The sequence below is a fragment of the Aspergillus pseudotamarii genome (genome assembly GCF_009193445.1).
Source record: "Aspergillus pseudotamarii strain CBS 117625 unplaced genomic scaffold BDV38scaffold_32, whole genome shotgun sequence".
Taxonomy (NCBI): domain Eukaryota; kingdom Fungi; phylum Ascomycota; class Eurotiomycetes; order Eurotiales; family Aspergillaceae; genus Aspergillus; species Aspergillus pseudotamarii.
In genome coordinates, this window is record NW_022475046.1 from 135946 (window position 1) to 154144 (window position 18199).

The 18199-nt window shown below is 49.1% G+C and overlaps 6 protein-coding genes across 6 annotated transcripts; 4 read left to right on the forward strand and 2 right to left on the reverse strand.

Annotated features, from left to right (window-relative positions):
- Positions 1-57: 57 nt before the first annotated feature.
- BDV38DRAFT_293715 (MFS transporter) lies at positions 58-2877 on the forward strand. The gene is made up of 3 exons (XM_032062311.1): positions 58-746; positions 806-1815; positions 1892-2877. The coding sequence occupies exons 1-3, from the start codon at positions 371-373 to the stop codon at positions 2186-2188; spliced, it is 1683 nt and encodes a 560-aa protein (XP_031912784.1). The 5' UTR covers positions 58-370; the 3' UTR covers positions 2189-2877.
- A 598-nt stretch (positions 2878-3475) lies between these two features.
- BDV38DRAFT_107814 (uncharacterized protein) lies at positions 3476-4114 on the forward strand. Its single transcript, XM_032050925.1, has one exon. The coding sequence runs from the start codon at positions 3612-3614 to the stop codon at positions 3951-3953; it is 342 nt and encodes a 113-aa protein (XP_031912785.1). The 5' UTR covers positions 3476-3611; the 3' UTR covers positions 3954-4114.
- Positions 4115-4557: 443 nt separating this feature from the next.
- BDV38DRAFT_293719 (PE repeat family protein) lies at positions 4558-9649 on the forward strand (the record flags this gene model as incomplete). Its single annotated transcript, XM_032062312.1, has 15 exons — positions 4558-5391; positions 5528-5615; positions 5758-5985; positions 6036-6215; positions 6249-6517; positions 6554-6691; positions 6725-6809; positions 6840-7024; positions 7058-7072; positions 7103-7198; positions 7238-7414; positions 7448-7456; positions 7493-7631; positions 7665-7741; positions 7772-9649. Exons 1-15 carry the CDS (start codon positions 5224-5226, stop codon positions 9647-9649), a joined length of 3732 nt encoding a protein of 1243 aa, XP_031912786.1. The 5' UTR covers positions 4558-5223.
- Positions 9650-10907: 1258 nt separating this feature from the next.
- On the reverse strand, positions 10908-12937 carry BDV38DRAFT_271837 (gamma-glutamyltransferase family protein; the record flags this gene model as incomplete). Its single annotated transcript, XM_032057386.1, has 3 exons — positions 10908-12164; positions 12290-12639; positions 12769-12937. The coding sequence occupies 3 exons, from the start codon at positions 12935-12937 to the stop codon at positions 10908-10910; spliced, it is 1776 nt and encodes a 591-aa protein (XP_031912787.1).
- Positions 12938-13344: 407 nt separating this feature from the next.
- On the forward strand, positions 13345-15440 carry BDV38DRAFT_248982 (uncharacterized protein). The gene is made up of 3 exons (XM_032054779.1): positions 13345-14180; positions 14251-14569; positions 14626-15440. The coding sequence occupies exons 1-3, from the start codon at positions 13921-13923 to the stop codon at positions 15340-15342; spliced, it is 1296 nt and encodes a 431-aa protein (XP_031912788.1). The 5' UTR covers positions 13345-13920; the 3' UTR covers positions 15343-15440.
- Positions 15441-16612: 1172 nt separating this feature from the next.
- On the reverse strand, positions 16613-18076 carry BDV38DRAFT_293723 (uncharacterized protein; the record flags this gene model as incomplete). The annotated part of the gene is made up of 3 exons (XM_032062313.1): positions 16613-17533; positions 17592-17725; positions 17777-18076. 3 exons carry the CDS (start codon positions 18074-18076, stop codon positions 16819-16821), a joined length of 1149 nt encoding a protein of 382 aa, XP_031912789.1. The 3' UTR covers positions 16613-16818.
- Positions 18077-18199: the final 123 nt, after the last annotated feature.

Consider the following 18199-nt stretch of genomic DNA (forward strand, 5'->3'; position numbering starts at 1 on the left):
TCTTCCTCTTTTTTTGCCTCATTTAGTCTTTTGGGTTCGCCTCTCCGTCTCTCCGCTCACCCCCTTTCTATGTTCGATAGGAAGATGATAGTAGAGCATATCGCTATCCTTATATCTCGCTAATTGGATTTCCACGCTGCAAAGCGTTGATGCGGGCGTGTCCTTTCAGCTACTGTTCGCTGTTTTCTTTCTTTCTGGGCCGCTGATTAACTTCTTGACCAAATCGCCGCTCCAAACGTGGGCACACAGAGGGAGGTGTGACTGGCAAACTCAGTTCTTGATATGTGTCAATCATAATCAAGTTGCATCCCTCTCCAAATTTGGACTCTTTAATTGAATTTATGCCCAAGATAATAAACCACGCTGAACCATGGAAAAAGAAGGCACATTTGCGGCTATGCCGCCAGATTATGCTCCTAGAGAATATGAGAGACACGCGATGGATCCACCACAAAGGATCAGCGCAGATATCGATAGTGATTTCCATTCCATATCACCCGAGGACCGTCGGCCTCAAGCATTCGAGGGAAAAGACGAAGAATGTCGCCCTTCCTATGCCTCGGACACAAGCCACGATGCTGCGGTTGTAGTGCCGAGAGTAGATCGCAGAGGACTCTTTGGTCAGTTTACGCTGCTGGCGGAAGTTGAAAACCCGAAGGCTTATACTCGGAAGAAAAAATGGTTCATCACTTTCATTGTTGCGTGGGCAGGAGCCACAGCCCCTATGGGAAGCGCAATACTCTTCCGTAAGTCGATGCCCCTTCTAGCTTTGTCTTGATGGCACATGGTTATTTACTGCGTCTAGCTGCCCTCTCTCAGGTTACCAAAGAGCTGAGCTCGACAACCACTGTGGCGAATCTCAATATCTCGTTGTACATGCTTAGCATGTCGATTTTTCCTTTATGGTGGTCATCTTTCAGCGAAAAACTGGGGCGACGGACTATATACCTTGTATCATTTTGTCTCTTCGTGATATTTAATGTACTCTGTGCTATTTCTAAGTCAATGGCCATGCTCATTGTCATGCGAATGCTCAGTGGTGGAGCTTCTGCTTCGGTCCAGGCGGTCGGAGCAGGGACAATTGCGGACTTATGGGAATCTCAAGAAAGAGGCCGTGCTATGGGAATATTTTACCTTGGACCATTATGCGGACCATTGGTGGCTCCTATTGTTGGAGGTGCTTTGGCTCAACGCTGGAAGTGGAGGAGCACGTTATGGTTCCTAGCAGCTTATGGGGGCATAACCGTTGCGTTCATATTCTTCGCCCTTCCAGAGACGTTGATATCGGCAAAATCCCCTAGTCCTAATACAAGTAGCGAGCAACAGGAGCCGATTGGGCGTCGGCTGAGCCGAGTCTCTTCCCGACAGGTTGTGGGGTTCACTACAAGGTGGCTGAAGTTCCTCAAGATGGCCCTCGTCGATCCGCTGAAAATTGTGCTTTATCTTCGATACCCACCAGTCTTACTGACGGTATACTACGCAAGTATCACTTTTGGCTCTCTTTATGTGTTGAATGTCAGTGTTGAACACACTTTCGGGAGCGATCCATACAACTTCACTACGATCCTTGTCGGTCTGCTCTACATCCCCAACTCTTTGGGCTATGTCGTCGCCAGTACATTTGGAGGGCGATGGATGGACAATATCATGCAGCGAGAAGCCAGAAAGGCACAAAGATATGATGAGAATGGCAATTTGATCTATCACCCCGAAGATCGCATGCGTGAGAATGCCTGGCTTGGTGCTTTTTTGTACCCTGCTGCGTTGATTTGGTATGGCTGGACTGCAGATCGGGGTGTATTCTGGCTCGTACCGGTATGGTGTTCATTTCCTCCTCCGTTTTCATATACTGTGTTTTATGGCTAGAGGAACTAAAGACTTATTTCCGCAGATGATTGCAAATTTCTTCTTCGGCATAGGATCTATGCTTATCTTTAGCATGGCAACGACGATGCTGACGGAATTCATGCCCAAGAAGGCTTCATCAGGAGTCGCACTGAATAACTTCATGAGGAATATCTTCTCCTGTGTCGGTTCTCTGGTAACAGCTCCTATCATCGACGCCATTGGTAACGGATGGTTATTTACTATACTCGGGATTGTTGCCTTTCTAAGCAGCTCTGTCCTGTTTGCGATGAAGGTATTTGGGCCACGCTGGAGAAAGTCGATGGATGCACTCAGGCATTGACGAGGTTAGTTGAGTCCAGCTGTCTAATTGTGGGCCTTGAGAAGGTGTGGCATTCCAGAACTTTCAAAGATTAATCCTCTTCTCTTGTCCATTGTCAAGTTGGGCTGCTGCTATGCATTGTCATAAGCATGGTATGCATTCTGTATATAGCAGTCCTGCCACTTTTTTTGTTGCAGGATCGTCATCGCCCACATCTCACTATCTTGAAAGAAGCAAAACCAAGTCCCGAAAGGCTGGAACTGTGGATATGTCACATGGTTGGTCTGGATAAACACTATAATGCTCCCTGGATGATGTTGCTGTTTAAAGATACCCGAAGCATGGGCCATGTTATTTTTAGAGCTAATGTGAAGTTGAACGTTGTCAGATACCTAAATTCGGAGGGTTACCTGTTCCTGCTCTCTCATCATAGGTCCGTGCAATAACTCAGTGGGCAGCATCAACCTTGGAAGTACTACGGAGTATCCTATGAATAGAGTTCATTGGGAGCAAAGGTAGCTGCCAGATGTGATTTACGAAAAGTTCTTCCCATTTCCCTCTAAACTCCGTCCTAAGTCAGAGCCAGCCACCAGGGCGAGACAACGGGCAAAATGGAGACAGATCTGACCTGTCTTAGTTTCCCTTTATTCTGGTCTAGGGGGTTCTACTCGGTTATCGTACCCACATGCTGCCTGAAGCCGACATTTGAGGTGCATGGGATGAAGTCGATGATCCTCCGTATACTATCGATATAGATCGAGGAACTACGAACTAGGCCCATAATAGAAATCACGCATTGGCCTGAGCAGCGCTAGGGTAGCTCGGACCAAGACGGCGAAATGCGTAACAAAGCCATAGGCTACTATTGTCCTGCATTAACTTACTATCATGGTTATCATGGTCAGGTGGCGGTACACAAGGATTCCTATAAGGCAAAAGTACGCATCTGGACCGCTGCGTTGAGCGCCGTGGGATGACGTTCGGGTTCTACACCCTACTATTGGCCCGTGAAGGTCATCCCTATGCGATGAAGGTTCTCGATGGTGTCAGACTCTCCCCTACGCCGTACACGTTCCGCAGAAGTGCCTCGCCGATGCATGTTACGTCAGGGTATTCACTATGTTTTGCACCCCATCGACCAGCCGGGCTCGACGATACCGCAGAGATCTAGGGCAGTCGATTCGATGTAATTGCTAGCTGTTCGACTCTGAATGGTAGTTTTAATCTCGCGGCGATAGATCTTTCACGATGTAAAAGTAGCATTGGCCCGCTGAACGCTAGCTGTTCACAGTGGGATGGATCTCGATGATGGAACCGTCCACTGTGTGGAGGGATTAGTTGCTGGCAGCTTCAGTGTTTAGCCAAGGAACGTATCTAGTCTAGCGTTATTGGTTTGGTACGTTCTCGAAATTTAGTGATTCTGTTTGTGATTCTTCCGATATCGATGGATCTGCTTGTGGGCACAACGGCAGCCATTCACCGGCCGCCAGAACAGCGCGCCTCACTTTGTGGATGCGACAGGCCTTCGGTCAGTCCACTCGGTAATGGTTCTTTTTTTTTTCGGCTGGTTTTCGGTTGGATATTCTGCAATTGTGTCAATCGAGTTCTGTTTTCCTTTTTCTTCGTTCGTAAGATCATAGGATCAAATATTATTTATTGTCTATGCGATGAATTCCGACATCCAATTGATGACGAAGAAGAAAAAGACCAAGTATGGTTACGGTTACAAAACAGAGACATCCACTATTCTCCATTAGGCGGTCCAGTGATCAACGGCACTTGCTGAATTGTTCATTTGTGGAGAAAGTCAACTAAACTTCTTTCAATCTGATCTCTGTGTTTCATCCCTCTCCCTCATCACTTTTTAGCCATCCGAAGAGTAGTTGCTACAGTAATTCGAGAGACTGCCCTGCTCCATCTTCCTTAGCTGCAGTCAATCCCTCCCTAATTGTTAGGGTTATTATGGCCCGGACCCATTCGGACCGCTGCCCGGAGCAGGCGTCGGGCAGAAATCCTCTGATTGATTAACGGAGTACACAGCATGAAGTACGGAATACTAATGGTTTCTAGCATCATTGTTGCGTCTCGCCTCCATATCTAATGCTAGATGGATGGCGTTTCGCTGCCCATTAACGGAAAATCCCAGTCTTGGTTGGCTGTGATCGTTTGCGTTGGTCTGGTATCGACCATTAGCCTTACTTTGCTATCCCAGTCTTTTTTGGCTGCCCTGATGGTTTTCACCATGACGCGTCGGCTAGCATCCAGTCCGAATGGATTGTCTGTGGACTAAAAACAGATGGATAGAAAGACCCCATAAGAAAGAAAAAAGAAAAAATAATCCAAATTAAAAAAAAAAAAAGAAAAAAGAAAAAGAAAAAGCCAATTCCAACCGATCAGTGGCACCACCCCCACTAATACTACAGATTGTATGGAGCACCCAATTTTCTATTCTGAGTATGGTGTTTCCCTTTCTGGATCATCTCCTCCTCACCAGGCCCGCCGCCACTGCTTGCTACTGCAAGCTTCTCATGCAGATGACGGTCTTCCGGTTTCCTCCCTGCCCCAGTGATGCTTGCCGGAAATACGCCCACTTTCTATGTCTGTCTACAGTGTTATGGGACCCGTGAGACGTGGCCCAATAAGAGATTATGCCGTTGGGCAGTTCGTCAATGATGTCCCCAACCCCCATGCCCGAACTGCAGCTCGAAATTATCCCGTCCGACTGGGTCGTGGATGAAGTTCGATACGTCGCCTCGCTTGGTTCACGAAAAGAATTGTTTGCGGACTGGCGCACAATTACTGCTTGTACTTTTTGCCTTCAAGCCAATACGTCAGGGTCTGTCCGAACCTGACCTTTCACATTCCCATATCGGTTCATACTCCATTCTGATCCGTCGCCCCCCTGTTCTTTTCTTTTCTTATTCCTTTTGCCCCTGGCCCTGTCTAGACCTCCACAGGCGGGTGATCAAAACCCTCCCGACTGATATATATCTAGTGCCCAGTTCCCACTCTAATTGAGGCCATTCAAAGTTGTGCAACGTTACTGATCCAATGCTATGGCCAAGAAAGGAGGAAAGAACAAGAAAAAGACCAACAACAACAATAACAATAAGCAACGGCTACCAGTAAACGACAATCAACTATCAAACCCAGAGAATAGCCCCCCTATTGAGCCCGCCCCGGAAACGGCGGTTGAATCTGCAGAAAATGGGGAAACCGATCCAGTATGCACAGCTTCCCAAATTTGAGTACCAGACTTTCGAGCGTCAATATCAGACCTTCGACCGTCATACTTTGCAATTTTCATTCTATCCTGTTGCTTCTACATCAACAGACGATCTGACACCTGACAATGATCAGGGCAATAACCCCGCTGAGGCAGGCAATGTTCCAGAAGGAGGATCAAGTAGCTCGCCGACTGACACTGCATCATCTCCTGAGGCTGCAGGTAAGCTCGTACATAAGTCTTCCTTTTATCCATTACCCTGTGTAGTCCATGGTTGTGGAGGCCCTTCTTCCCTTCCCCTTTATTACTATGTTGTTAGCAATTATTGTTGCCTCATTGTGGTTTCCTTACTAAACATATGTAGAATCGTCAGAGGCGACAACGCCGTCCCCGGACCCTGTAGAAAGCCCCGGCGAGCCTGCTGCAGAAGCCGACGACACAACCCAAACGCCCAAGGATGAGAGTGCCTCAGACGACAAGAAAGACGAACCACCAACCGAAGGCTGTGTTCAGCACGCAGAAGCGGAACAGGATGCCACAGATGCTGTGAATGCAAGCGTCCCTGAGCAAGATACTCAAGAGTCGAAGAATGGTATGCTCCAGAGGATGCCAGTGCGCACAGTCAGCTGACCTTCCTTATAGATACTGATATCTCCGAAGAGGGTCCCTCTGTTGAATCAGATAAACCCGCACCTGAGAATGGAGAAGCTGCGGAACAAGTAGGTGAAGATGCTAAAGCAGAAGAAGAATCGGCAGCCAAAGAAATGGAGGGCCTTGACGACGGCTCTAAAGAGACCGATCTAGTACCGGCTCTTCCTGAAAGTGAAACTAGGGGCCCACCTACAGATGCGGAAGCTACTCCGCAGCCTGCAGATGAGCCCGCAAATCCTGATGAGACAGGCAACGCTTCGTCCAATGCACCAGTAACAGATCCGAATACAGAAAATCACCCATCTGACCCTGCGCCTGAAACAGAAACATCGACCGACAAGGCGTCAACAGATGAGGTGACAACTACAGAGGCTCAAGAGAAAATTACAGCTTCGGCCAACCCAGACATTGACGCCGAACCAAACTCACCGGAGTCTACAGATAAAGTAGAGCCTGAATCTGGAGAAACGCCGGTTGGTGAAGCTGCCGCGGATGGGGAGGATACGGAGATTCCTCCAGCAGAACCTGTGCAAGATATACCCTCTATTGAAGAACCTGCGCCTGCAGACGCCAATGAAGGCGCAGCCTCCGGCAAAGGCAAGAAGGGAAAGAAGAACAAGAAAAAGAAGAAGAAGGGCGCTGTTGCCGTGGAAGAGCCTCCCTCCACACCTCTGCCTCAGGAACCAGAACAGGTCGAGGATCCTGCTGTCGCTGAAGCAGAAGTCGAACCTGAGGCCAAGGAAACAGAAACAGAAGCTGCACCAAGTACAGACGAGATAAGCGACAACCCGGCAGAAGCCACCGCTGAACCCGATCCATCCCCCGATGAGGATCAAGCCGATGCTGGAGCAGATGCTAATACTGGCGATAAGAAGCCTGAACCCACAGCAGAGGAACCCACTTCCGAAGAGCCCGTTTCCGAAGAACCTTCCGTGGATAAGCCTAGCGACGGTTCTGCTGCCCCGGAAGATGCCGAGCATGTCGCAGATGCTTCTGAAGAACTCCCAGCCGAGTTATCTCCAGAGAAAGTAACCCCTGAAGCAGAAGCACCCCCGGAGGCGGTACCTGAGGAACCGCCAAAAGAGGAGCCAACGGAAGAGACTGCGCCTGAAGGGGTTGAGGACAATGTCGGTGCTGGTGGCATGACTCCAGAGGTCTCTGCAACCGACGGAAAGTCTTCTGAAGAAGACAAGCCGATTGAAGAGCCAGCCAACATGGAAACCGCTGAGCAAACACCGGCTGAAGAGGGAGTGGAGGAGGCAGCTGCAGCAGAGCCCGCGGCTGATGAAACCCCTGCAGAAGTTACAGCTCGCAACGAAGCAGAAAGCGACGAACATCTCACTGACGCAGAAGTTTCCGGAGAAGCACCAGTTGACACCCCAGGTACTACGCCAGAGCCACAGGAAGATATAGTAGAAGAGGAAAAGGCTGGAGATGAGGCCGCCGAGGATTCCTCCCCAGTTAATGCTGCTCCTGTGGAGAAATCCGACGACAAGGAAGCGGATGCCTCCAAGGAAATTCCTGCTGCAGATGCGCCGGAAGAAACGGTCTCAGAAGAGCCTACCACTGCGGAGGAACCTGAGGCTGGTGATCCTTCTCCTGTCACTGAACCTGTTGCAGAAGAACCTGCTTCGGCGGAAGAGCCTCCTGTTACCGAAGCAGCTCCTGTCGCCGAGGAACCTGCTGCTGCTGAAGGCGTTCTCATTGAGGAAGCGCCTGCCGCTAAGGAATTGCCTGTCACCGATGAGGCTTCTGCTGCCGAAGAAGCTCCAACTACTGAGCCCGCTGTTACCGAAGCGGCCCCCATCGAAGAAGCCGATGCCGAAACGCCTCTCACAGAAGTACCTGCTGTCGAGGAAGCTCCCGAGCCACCCACTACTGAAGAAGCTCTCGCGAATGAACCTGCTGTCACTGAAGAGGTTCGCCTTGAAGAAGCCCCTGTCGAAGAGCCACCTATTGCTGAGGAGCCACTTGCAACTAAGGAAGTGCCTTCTGAAGAAGTCCCTGTTGTTGAAGAACCTCCCGCGGTTGATGACCCTGTTGAGGAAGCACCTAGTCCTGAAGCAGCACCCGCTATTGAAGAAGCTCCTGCTGAGGAAGTTCCTGTTGAAGAAGCACCTGTTGAGGAAGCCCCTGTGCCCGAAGCAGCACCTATTGCCGAAGAAGCTCCGGCTGTTGAGGAGCCTGCTGCTGTTGAAGCTTCTACTCCTGAAGAAGCTCTAGTTACTGAGGAGCCTGTTGCTGCCGAAGAAGTCGCTGTTGAAGAAGCGCCAGCGCCATCTGTATCAAGAGAAATCACCGTCGAGGGAGCCCCAGATGTTGAAGAAGCCCCAGCGGAGCAGGCCCCGGTTGAAGAAGCTCCTGTCGCTGTAGAATCTCCTGTTGCCGATGAAGTGCCTCCCGCTGAAGCTCCTGTCCAACCCGCTCCGGATGACACTCCATCTGAAGAACCTGAGCCAATTGAAGAACCCGCAGCGGACTCGCATGTTGTTGAGTCAGCACCAGCCGATCCTAGGGTCATTGAACGAGCTCCCGCTAGCGATGATACGCCTCCTGAAGATCTTGTTGCCGACGAACCAGCTGTCGGGGAGGTGCCTTCAGAAGAGCCAGTCCTTGAAGAGTCAGCTGCTGGAAGAGAGCTGTCTGAAGAGGCAACAGACCCTACAAGCGAATACCCAGATACCGTTGACTCGCTCAAAGATGACCCCTCAACTACGACCGAAGCTGCCGCTGGAATTGCAGCCGGAGCCGCCGCCGCTGGTTTGGCTCATGGCCACAGAAAGAAAAAGCGACGAACAACCGACATGGACCGTGAGCGTGGTCACTCCAAGACCTCCTCTGATGAATACCCGCCTCGACTGGAACGACAGAAGAGTACTAAACGTGGCGGTATCTTCACAACTCGATGGGCGGAAGCCTTGGATGAGGCGAAGCGGCAGCATGAGAAGAAGGCCAGACATGAGGACAGACGGAAAGAGAAGACGATTATAGTGGAAAGGGAGCCACGCCGTTCGTCAGGACGTGAAAAAGAGCACGAGCGTATAAGACGATCCGAACGCACCGAGCGCTCTACAAAGGAAAAAGAACCTGTGCCTGTCAAGACAAGACACAAACACTCAGAACACTCTAGCAGCAGTGATCGTGAGCGAAGTGGAAGCTCTTCCTCAAGACACGCGCAGCTTTCAGCGCCAAAGCCTAAAGCCTTTCTAAAGTATATGACATCGGGAGAGTCAGACACCAAACCCCTACTGAAAATCAATGGCGACAAAGCTGCCGCAAACATCTATGAGCCTCATAGGAGATCTTCCACGAGCCGTTCACATGGTCACCGCCACTCTCACGAGGGACGAGGCACCACTGAACGCTCCAGTGGATCTCACCAGACCGACGAAGAAGATCGAGCTCGACGCGAAGCTCGCAGAGCTCGCCGAAAAGCCGAAGAAGAGGAACAAGCAAAAGCAAAAGAAGAGCCTGAGCAACGCCATCACCGTCATAGCGGAGAAGGACACCATCGTCACCACCGTCACAAACGTGCTCCGTCTCCTCCACGGAGCGGAAGTTCCAAACTAAAAGGCTTTATCAAGTCTGCTATTGCTGCATATTAAAAAACTATTATTCTATATTTCCTTTTCTTTTTCCTCTTTTGCCTCTTCCCTTCTGCATACATTTTCAAAGTCATTATTATTTTAGTGTGGCTTTTTGTTTCTTCTCATGTTATTGTTTCTGCTTTACCATTTATTTCATGTAAACCCTTTTTCTTGCTTGTCTCTTCCTTTCATGTTTTATCTTTGAAACATAGCATAGCGTTCGGGTAAAGGAGGCATAGCAAAGGTGTTATCTTTTCTGTTATGTACTTACCTGTCTGAATACTTTTCTTTCATGTTGATGACTACTTATTTTATATTCATATTTCAAAAAGATATGTAACATCAATGCTACCCTTCTATTTATTGATATTACTCATTACACCAGAGTAAGTTCAGTAAATACCCTTCCCTAGCCTGAAAGCTCCAAAGTTATGTATCCCCCAGACAGTACACCTCTGTCCCATCGCGTCCAACACTAGTAGTAGAAGACTGGTAGATACCGATCCAATTCCTCAAACACAATTTGCGCAAGCTTGGATTTTTGTACAGAACAACCCCATTCGGATTCTTCACTTCCATCAAAGCACCCGTAGCACCTTCATATCCAGCATCGACCACACCAGCAACAATGCCGACACCAGACAGCCACAACGAAGATCGAGGGAAAACAACCCCCTTGCAATTCAGTGGAATTTGAACCGTTTCATTGAAATCGGATTAGGTAGGCGCCTGGCTGTAATGTGATTGTTTGACTGGTGTTGTTGTTGTTGTCGAAGGGACAGGCTGGACGTTTTGGCCGCTTGACGTTTTGTATTATCGAAGTCTATCATGGCAGCTGAGGTCCATTTGGAAACCTGATGGAGAGTAAGGTCCATGCCGCATGGCTATTGTTGCTAAATACGGTGTCGCAGGTTCCGTACCAATTGGCGGGTGACGATCTCGAGTCCGCTGAGAATCATGATAAATGTAGCCTCTAATTTGAACTAAATAGCTAGAATGATGATGATAATGGAAAGTGCAATTACAATGATATAAACAAAAAGTACACTCGCATCTAAAGAATCGTGATCATCCTTATTTTTACTATCTAGTTCCTATCTCCTACACCGCTTGGCTGGTGACGTGCTTTTAATCCCAGTTTACGTTTTGTCGTCCCAACTTCCCTTACACGGATTATGGAGACTCTGTTTCGGCCTCTAACTGACCTTTTAGTAGGTCCCTAAAATAACTGATGTGGACTTGGTATTTTGCAACTTATACCCCTAGCTATAATACATCACAGCACCGGAATGGCCATTCCATCTCCTCTCTGGTCACTTCCTGCACTGTAGACCAATTGCCCCTCGTCATAGTGGCAACGAATAATTTGTCCCCTACCAAACATACCTCTCTCCCATCCTTCCAATACCTTTACCTGGTGGCCGAGACGCGTCAGGCCTTCGACAGCCTCATCACTGATGCCTTCCTCTACATAGACACTGCGATCAACAGGTTTTCCTAGCTCCGGTGAGCCAGCAGCAATACAGATCCTCGGGGAGTCCAACGCCGCCTGTGGGTGATAGTTAAACGCAAGCATATTGAGTAACACCTGAACATGACCCTGGGGCTGCATAAAGCCACCCATGACACCATACACTGAGTGTAATGAACCATCAGAGACGTTGGTGATCATGGCAGGAATAATGGTATGGTAAGGCCGTTTGCGCGGAGCCAGCGCATTTGGATGACCTGGCACTAGAGAGAAATTGGCTCCCCGATTTTGCAACGTAAATCCGCAGCCCTTAGGGATGATTCCAGAGCCAAATCCAGCGTAGTTACTATTGATGAATGAGATGCCGTTACCCTCCTTATCTGTCACTGCAAAGTAGACGGTGTCACAATGGTTGTGAGCTGGGCTACCGTGGTCAAGGATATCAGTCGCCTTGTCCGGGTTGAACAGTTTTGCCCTCTCAGCCAGGTATGCAGGAGAGATAAGTTCGCTGGTTGGGACCTTCTCCACATCGGGGTCCGTGACCCACCAAGATGCATCAGCGAACGCGATACGCAGACTTTCGATAACTGCATGGAGATATTCAGCAGAGTTATGCTGAGCCTCTGTGAACTTCGGAATCTTGCCCATTTTTTCAAGTTCCTCAAGGATTCCTAACGCCATGAGAGCAACGATTCCCTGCCCATTTGGCGGGTGCTCCCAAATCTCCACTCCTTGGTTGTCCTCACCATCTGTTCCTACAGTCTGCTTCTCAGCAATGCTCTGTCCAGAGAACTTGAGGGAGATCGCTTCCGTCTCCTGAGTCCCAGTCTCTGCATGGTACTTCAGATCATCTAGAGTAAGGTAGCCTCCCAAATCTTGCACAACTCTCACCAGCTCCTCTGCAACTCGCCCTTCATAGAATCCTTTCTTGCCATTGACCGCAAGTGATCGGAAGGTCTGGGCCAGCGTAGGGTTTTTCAAGATTTCACCGGGAAGAGGGGCTCTGACCCCATCTTTAGCCTTCTGGTCTGGCTTGAGCATCTCATGCGCATTTGGGGATGCCTGTCGAAGGAGATCCTCGCCTTCTCGCCACTGTCATACATTGGCAATCAGTCCACATTCTAAGACAAAGTGACATTGCATGTCTTGGATGAGACGGCCCGGTGACCAAGAAGGTCTTCACTTACAAAAAAGGACGATAATTCGGATACAGGAAAACCATTCTCGCCAAGCTCAATAGCTGGAAGTAAGATCTGTTCCAAAGACAGCTTACCACTTCCGAATTTCTCTATGGTGTCAACCCACCCGGCAGCTGCGCCGGGAGTTGTCACCGCATGAACGCTTTTCATAGGTATGGTTCCAGCGTCATTTGGGCCGACATTCAAGTCAGTCCGAATTTTCTCTAGTGTAGCATTCGCAGGGTACCGCCCGGATCCATTAAGGGAGTGAACTTTCTTCGTTTTGGCATCGTAGAAGAGACAGAACATATCTCCTCCAATCCCTGTTGATGAGGGCTCGGTGATGTTCAATGCAGCGGCTATCGGCCATATCGAGTCAGTTTCATTTCATTGTACCGACGACATTGGCATTACGTACCCACGGCTACGGCAGCATCCTTTGTCAATCGTTAGCATGTTCCGGAAAAAGAAGAACTGAGTGTAAAAACGTACTGCAGCATTTCCTCCCTGTTGCAGAACTCTTTGGCCTGCAGCAGCTGCCAAAGGCTGGGTACAAGTCACGATCCCATTTGTGCTATGCACAGTACTTCTCCGACTCGTGAATGGAACGAAGTCGGGGTTCAGTCTAGAGTAGATGGCTTTCGAGTTGAGGGGCATTTTGGGTTGAACTATTTGCTTCTGCGGTCGTCGAGAAACGAGGTGTTACCCGTAGGAAGGATACACAGAGCGAAAGGGAAAGCAAACTCGTGTCCCTTTATTAGGGTCGAGGGACCTTCGGCCGAGATATTAGTTATAGGCTTCCCCATAGTTTCCTTACCCCGCCGGGTTGTCCTCGGAAGACACCATATAGTTGGAGTCACCGTATCTTATCGGTTACGTGCTCGGTTGGAGTCGTTGATAGGCTAGAACTGACGAGGTCGGCCCCATGTGACAAGACACTGGAGCCTGTAGATGACCATGACATTGACTATGAGTCTATGGCTTAGTATGCCTTGAGATACGACCCAGACGACTCTCTTGAGGAGAGTGTGAAAGAGAAGGATGCTTTCTAAGGATTCGGGGAAAGTCTGCCCTCAATCGCGACCTTCCTAACAGGGAAGGTGGAGTACTGGTAGATGTCTCCAAATTAAGGAAAGTGCTACCTCGTGACCCCAACCCGTCAGATGCACGCGTGTGACTCCGAAAGATAGATCAATTCAACTGATCGATCGATAAGATATTGTTTCAAGAACTACAAACCGGTGGAGGAAGCTTTGGAGCTTATCCACTATCCCCTGAAATTTTGTTCAGGAACAATCCAAATCAGGCAGGATAGGCGCGACAACACGTATCAGACCCAGACTTTTCTCATCGGCATCTTGTTCACCGAGACGAACCACCTACTTTATCTTTTGCTGTGGTCCCGCACCGAAGACGGAGAGCAACTTCCCTAACCGCGTCATCCCACTGTTTTCCAATACCGCGTAACAGTATCTTTTAAGTTCATAATTCAGCTTTAAAGGCAAGAGAAGCTCAAGTTCTCTGTTGCATCTTTAAACACTTTGTCTGGTGTTCGTTAACTTACCACTGCTTCTACCAGCTCTTCAGCTCCTATCAGCAGTGCAGATCTAGCCCTTTTTTTACTCCCTCAGTACAATACAATGGTGGTCTTCGTGGACTTGGACCATGATACATTCAGCGAGAATCATTTTTCGCATGGTCCCGATGCTTTGCCCCATCTCTTCGCTGAACCGGGGAAGTTGACAATGTCCAAGTTGACGGTTATCGGAGCTCCACAGTCCGCAAAGCTACCTACTGACGATGATACTTCTACCGACCCAACACGCGATGCGTCACAGTTTCGCCTAGAAGAACAAAATCAAAATCAAAATGCCTTCTCAGTTGCTCTGAGCTGCTATCCGTACGCAACACTAGTGAACCAGGCTACTCTGTGTCTGGTTCGGTATTGTGGTGCTGACCAGAAGGTTCAGGATCGTTAAAGAGATCGCCCGATCAGTGGATCTTAACACACTGCACGCCCTATCCCGGACATGTCGTCAATTCCATGCGAATCTGGCACCCTACCGCCACCAACTAGTCAAGCAAACTCTACGCTGCGAGAATGAATACATTGAGACACTATCGGATCTGCTGCGTAGCGGTACTCCGATCCCCGACAGCGTCAAGTCCGTGATCCGACTTCTAAGCCAAGAGGCCAGGAACTCTGGGCGCCTAACTGCTGGCAAAGTTGCCAAATGTGCCCGAGACATGGTTGGCGAGTGTCGGCGATGTTCCAAAGTGGTTTGTCGCGTACGTTAATTGGACCCAATTGCCAGAAGCAAAGCAATACTAATAGTTCTGTTTAGAATTGCACAGCCAAACCCCCAACCAGTAGTATGCTTAGGAACCGCATTCGTCGTCTCTGCGCCGCCTGTCAAACAGCGCCACTAGCCGATCTTCTTGCCTTGTCTCCTCCGAGTCTGTCTGCCTATGATACCCAGCCTTTGTCGTCCGAGCAGCCTAGCTTTACAACCAAAGCTTTTCAGCGTACTCCTTGTTCCTGTGCAGACTCTGTTTGGCTCTGCCATCAGTGCGGGATGTTCGTACGCAACAGTGACACAACATACCGCAGAGTATGGACATGGCGGTCCAGGTATAGTACCTACCTAGGAGGACTAGGCACTGGAATTGGTGAAGGCTGTCAAGGAGTTAAATGCGGTCGTGGAGAAACTTGCTTGGCAGCTCAAGAAATTGAGTTAGAGGTAGAATGCGAAGCAGACGGGTCTTCGGGCAGTCCACACGGAACAGGATATGGAAGTGTGGGATCACATAACCATCCGAACGACCATCGGGACAGCCGTGAAGAGGAAGAGCCCGGGTATTTCCGACAAGAGATCATCGGAATTGGAGGGGTTGTCAAACATAAAGCCAAGAAACGGGTTATGGTGGGGGCCTGTGTAGTTGAACATGAGGATGAGAGAGAAACGGGCCAGTATCTGGCTCGTGAAGAGGCTGGGCAACATCGAAGCTGGTGTGGATGGTGCTGGAGAGTTGTCCCATGCAAGAGTGACTTACAGAAGTGATGCAGACATCGAGAGGTTTGTTTTCAAGTTTAGCATCGCATAGCTAGCAATAGGTTTTCTACCAGAAGCAATCCCTGGTACGTACAAGTACATCAATCAACAATTCAACAGTATCTAAAAGCATACAGTACAAACCACCCACCCCCTACTCAAAACAAAACCCTCCCATCCCAAACAACCACCATCTTCCAACCACCAAACAACCCAAAAACACCCACAAACTCCCAGAGATAGCACGAAACAGATGCACGCCCCAGCCCAATTCCCAACCCGCCCGAAAACCCCGCATGCCAAAAAGGCAATCTAGCATTAAGCTTCGGGGGAAACCTGGCTAATGATCCTTTGAGCGTATCTGATCCGGAAATAGAATCTGCATCGGAGTGGCTGTGTTTGTTGGAAGTCGGGTGGTTGGTATTGAGTTTAGGAAGGATTGGGGCTATGGAGCTTAGGTTTTCCTTGTAGAGGAGGGGGGGGAAATCTTTCTCTTCGTCCCCTCTTTTCTTCAGTGATTGAGGGTGGGTATGTACATACATACATACATACATACATACATACATACATAGTGTATGTGGGGTGTGAGTTTAGGTTTGGGTTTTGCTGAGGTTGTTAGGTTGTGTGGGTTGGTTGGGTGTTCTCGTATTTGGGTGTTACTGTTACACTGTGTATACTGCTATAGTAGTAGAGTTAAGGTGAGATATTACATCAGTTACACTACTTGTAGAATGTAGTAGTTGGATAGTAATTCTAGTAGTAGAGGTTATAGATTTCAAAATGAACCAAAAGTCTAGTCATATTTGATTGAAGAAAAAAGACAGACAGCACTATATGCCAATCAGCCTGGGGGTATAGAAATACATCAATTCATAAGATAAGGAGATTTCCAGCACATAGGAAAAGAAATGAGAACAAAGAAAATTCCGGCCGTAACAAAGGAAAAAACACCACCCTCTCCAAAAAAGAGACCCTGTTCCCAAAGAAGAGCCCCGTTTATTTTTCCAAGATGCGCCGCCCTGAGAAGACCATCGGGGATGGCGCAAAAGAAGAAGAAGAAGAAAAGAAATCATGGTAGTTTTGTAACATAGCAGGTTGCGGATGAAATCGAAACCTTTCGAGTCATGTCCTTGGATCCATTTTTAGAATACCGGGAATAGATCTCGTGGGGTCCATCTTGATTTCAACCAGTGGAAGTCCGTCCTGAGATGATAACGGCTTGTGTAGCCTTGATCGTTCCTCGGGATCCGGGCTGTTGTGTTTCTTGTGGTACAGCAGGTAAATGGCGTTAAATCCGTTCCCGGTTTCATCGAGCGAGTTTCCTCCAGAGTGCCTCTCGCTTATTGGTGGTATAATGTGCTCAGCAACAAGTGGCATCGTACTCAGGTAAAATCGTACAGTAGAATCAAGATTGGGCGGCTTTGCGCCAACGTGTCTCAATGGTAATGTGTGTAATTAATGGTCATCATGAGTTCTACATTGGCCTCAAATCGTGAATGACTTCCAGGACACTGGAGGAGGGAACTGTGTCCCAGATGGAAGCGCGGGCTCGTCATAGTTGAAGTGATGTGCTGCTGGCCAGGTTGGTGACGGATATTGGCATTGAAAAGGCTGTTCACTAGTCAGCTTCCTATTGTTGGCTATAGACTGCGGTTGGCTTACATCGTTCAAAGGGACAGGTGCATAGCTTGGCGTAGCCAATGGCCCTTCTGATTGGTCCCAACACCGCAAGGTTGCATGCATTGACATTGGTGAGGATGTTAACTCGCTGTCGATGATGGGTTCCGGGTATTGGTCGGCAACCGCTGTAGGCGTTGAAGCGATAGACGACCGAGGGTGGGACGGAATAGATAATGTTGCACCGTCTGAAGAAGGAGAAGGGCAAGCCTCTGGGCTCGAGTAAAATTGGCTATCCTCGATGGATTCGTGAATGTGGTGTGGGGAATAGAGGGGTGTTTGGTGCTCTGACGGCATGTTCATCCCCATCCACATGTAACCAGTGTCGTTTGCTAGGTCTGGATGAATAGGTGGTGCCACGAGGGATCCGATTGACATAGAAGTCGTTGGTTGAGTTGCAGCCAGGTAGTGTCCCGCACTGGGATCAACAGGTGCGGCTTTGGGCAAGTAATGAGATTCAGATACCATTGGGATGTGGCTCTGTCGGCTCCATTGCGCGTTGTTCATCTGAGTCTCAATCTCACTGGGACATGGTTCATTAGCGGGTACTCAACCGATACTCAAGACTAAGTCGGACGTACTGTCTTTCTACATGGCGCGACAATAAGTCAGGACGGTGAAACGCCTTTTTGCATCCTGGGTGGGTGCAACGGAACACTGCCTCAGGATTGTGGTTGAGTTCATGTCGCCGTCTATGTTCCGCTCTGGTGAAGACCTAGATGGGGGTTAACGGAATTCAATTATGCCGATGTAGAAGTCGACGGACCTTTTCGCAACCTGGGAACTCGCAGGCGTGTACCCTTTTACCCTTCTTCGCTTTACTGATGCGATGGGTGGTAGGAGTATAGGTGATTGGGAGAGGGATCTCCGTTTGAGTGTTGGTCCGGCGCATTGTGGTGGTGGTCTTCCTAGATGAAGCCTTGTTGTTCTGTGTTCGAGAAATGGAAGTAGAGGTAGAAGGCATTGCTCTTGAAGAGGTGCGTGGAGAGTTGAGGACTGTTGACAGATGGATAGGCGAGTGGGGGGAAGATATAGTTTCGGTTCCTGGGGCAGATCCTCTAGCCATGATGCAACGACTCAGGTGCCTGTCAGAAACAGAAGACGGTGTGGTATGGGGGCGTGTGGGGATGGTGGTGGGCTGTGATGCAAGTTCGTATATTGTCTAGTATAGAAGTAATTTTATAGGGCG

What these genes read in the sequence shown, in the direction of transcription:
- BDV38DRAFT_293715 (XM_032062311.1), top strand. Translation starts at nt 371, where the DNA reads ATGGAAAAAGAAGGCACATTTGCGGCTATGCCGCCAGATTATGCTCCT. An exon ending in GGGAAGCGCAATACTCTTCC is followed by an intron (nt 747 to 805) that starts GTAAGTCGATGC and finishes TACTGCGTCTAG; the next exon opens with CTGCCCTCTCTCAGGTTACC. An exon ending in GTGTATTCTGGCTCGTACCG is followed by an intron (nt 1,816 to 1,891) that starts GTATGGTGTTCA and finishes TTATTTCCGCAG; the next exon opens with ATGATTGCAAATTTCTTCTT.
- BDV38DRAFT_107814 (XM_032050925.1), top strand. Translation starts at nt 3,612, where the DNA reads ATGGATCTGCTTGTGGGCACAACGGCAGCCATTCACCGGCCGCCAGAA.
- BDV38DRAFT_248982 (XM_032054779.1), top strand. Translation starts at nt 13,921, where the DNA reads ATGGTGGTCTTCGTGGACTTGGACCATGATACATTCAGCGAGAATCAT. An exon ending in GTTGCTCTGAGCTGCTATCC is followed by an intron (nt 14,181 to 14,250) that starts GTACGCAACACT and finishes CAGAAGGTTCAG; the next exon opens with GATCGTTAAAGAGATCGCCC. An exon ending in GTTCCAAAGTGGTTTGTCGC is followed by an intron (nt 14,570 to 14,625) that starts GTACGTTAATTG and finishes AGTTCTGTTTAG; the next exon opens with AATTGCACAGCCAAACCCCC.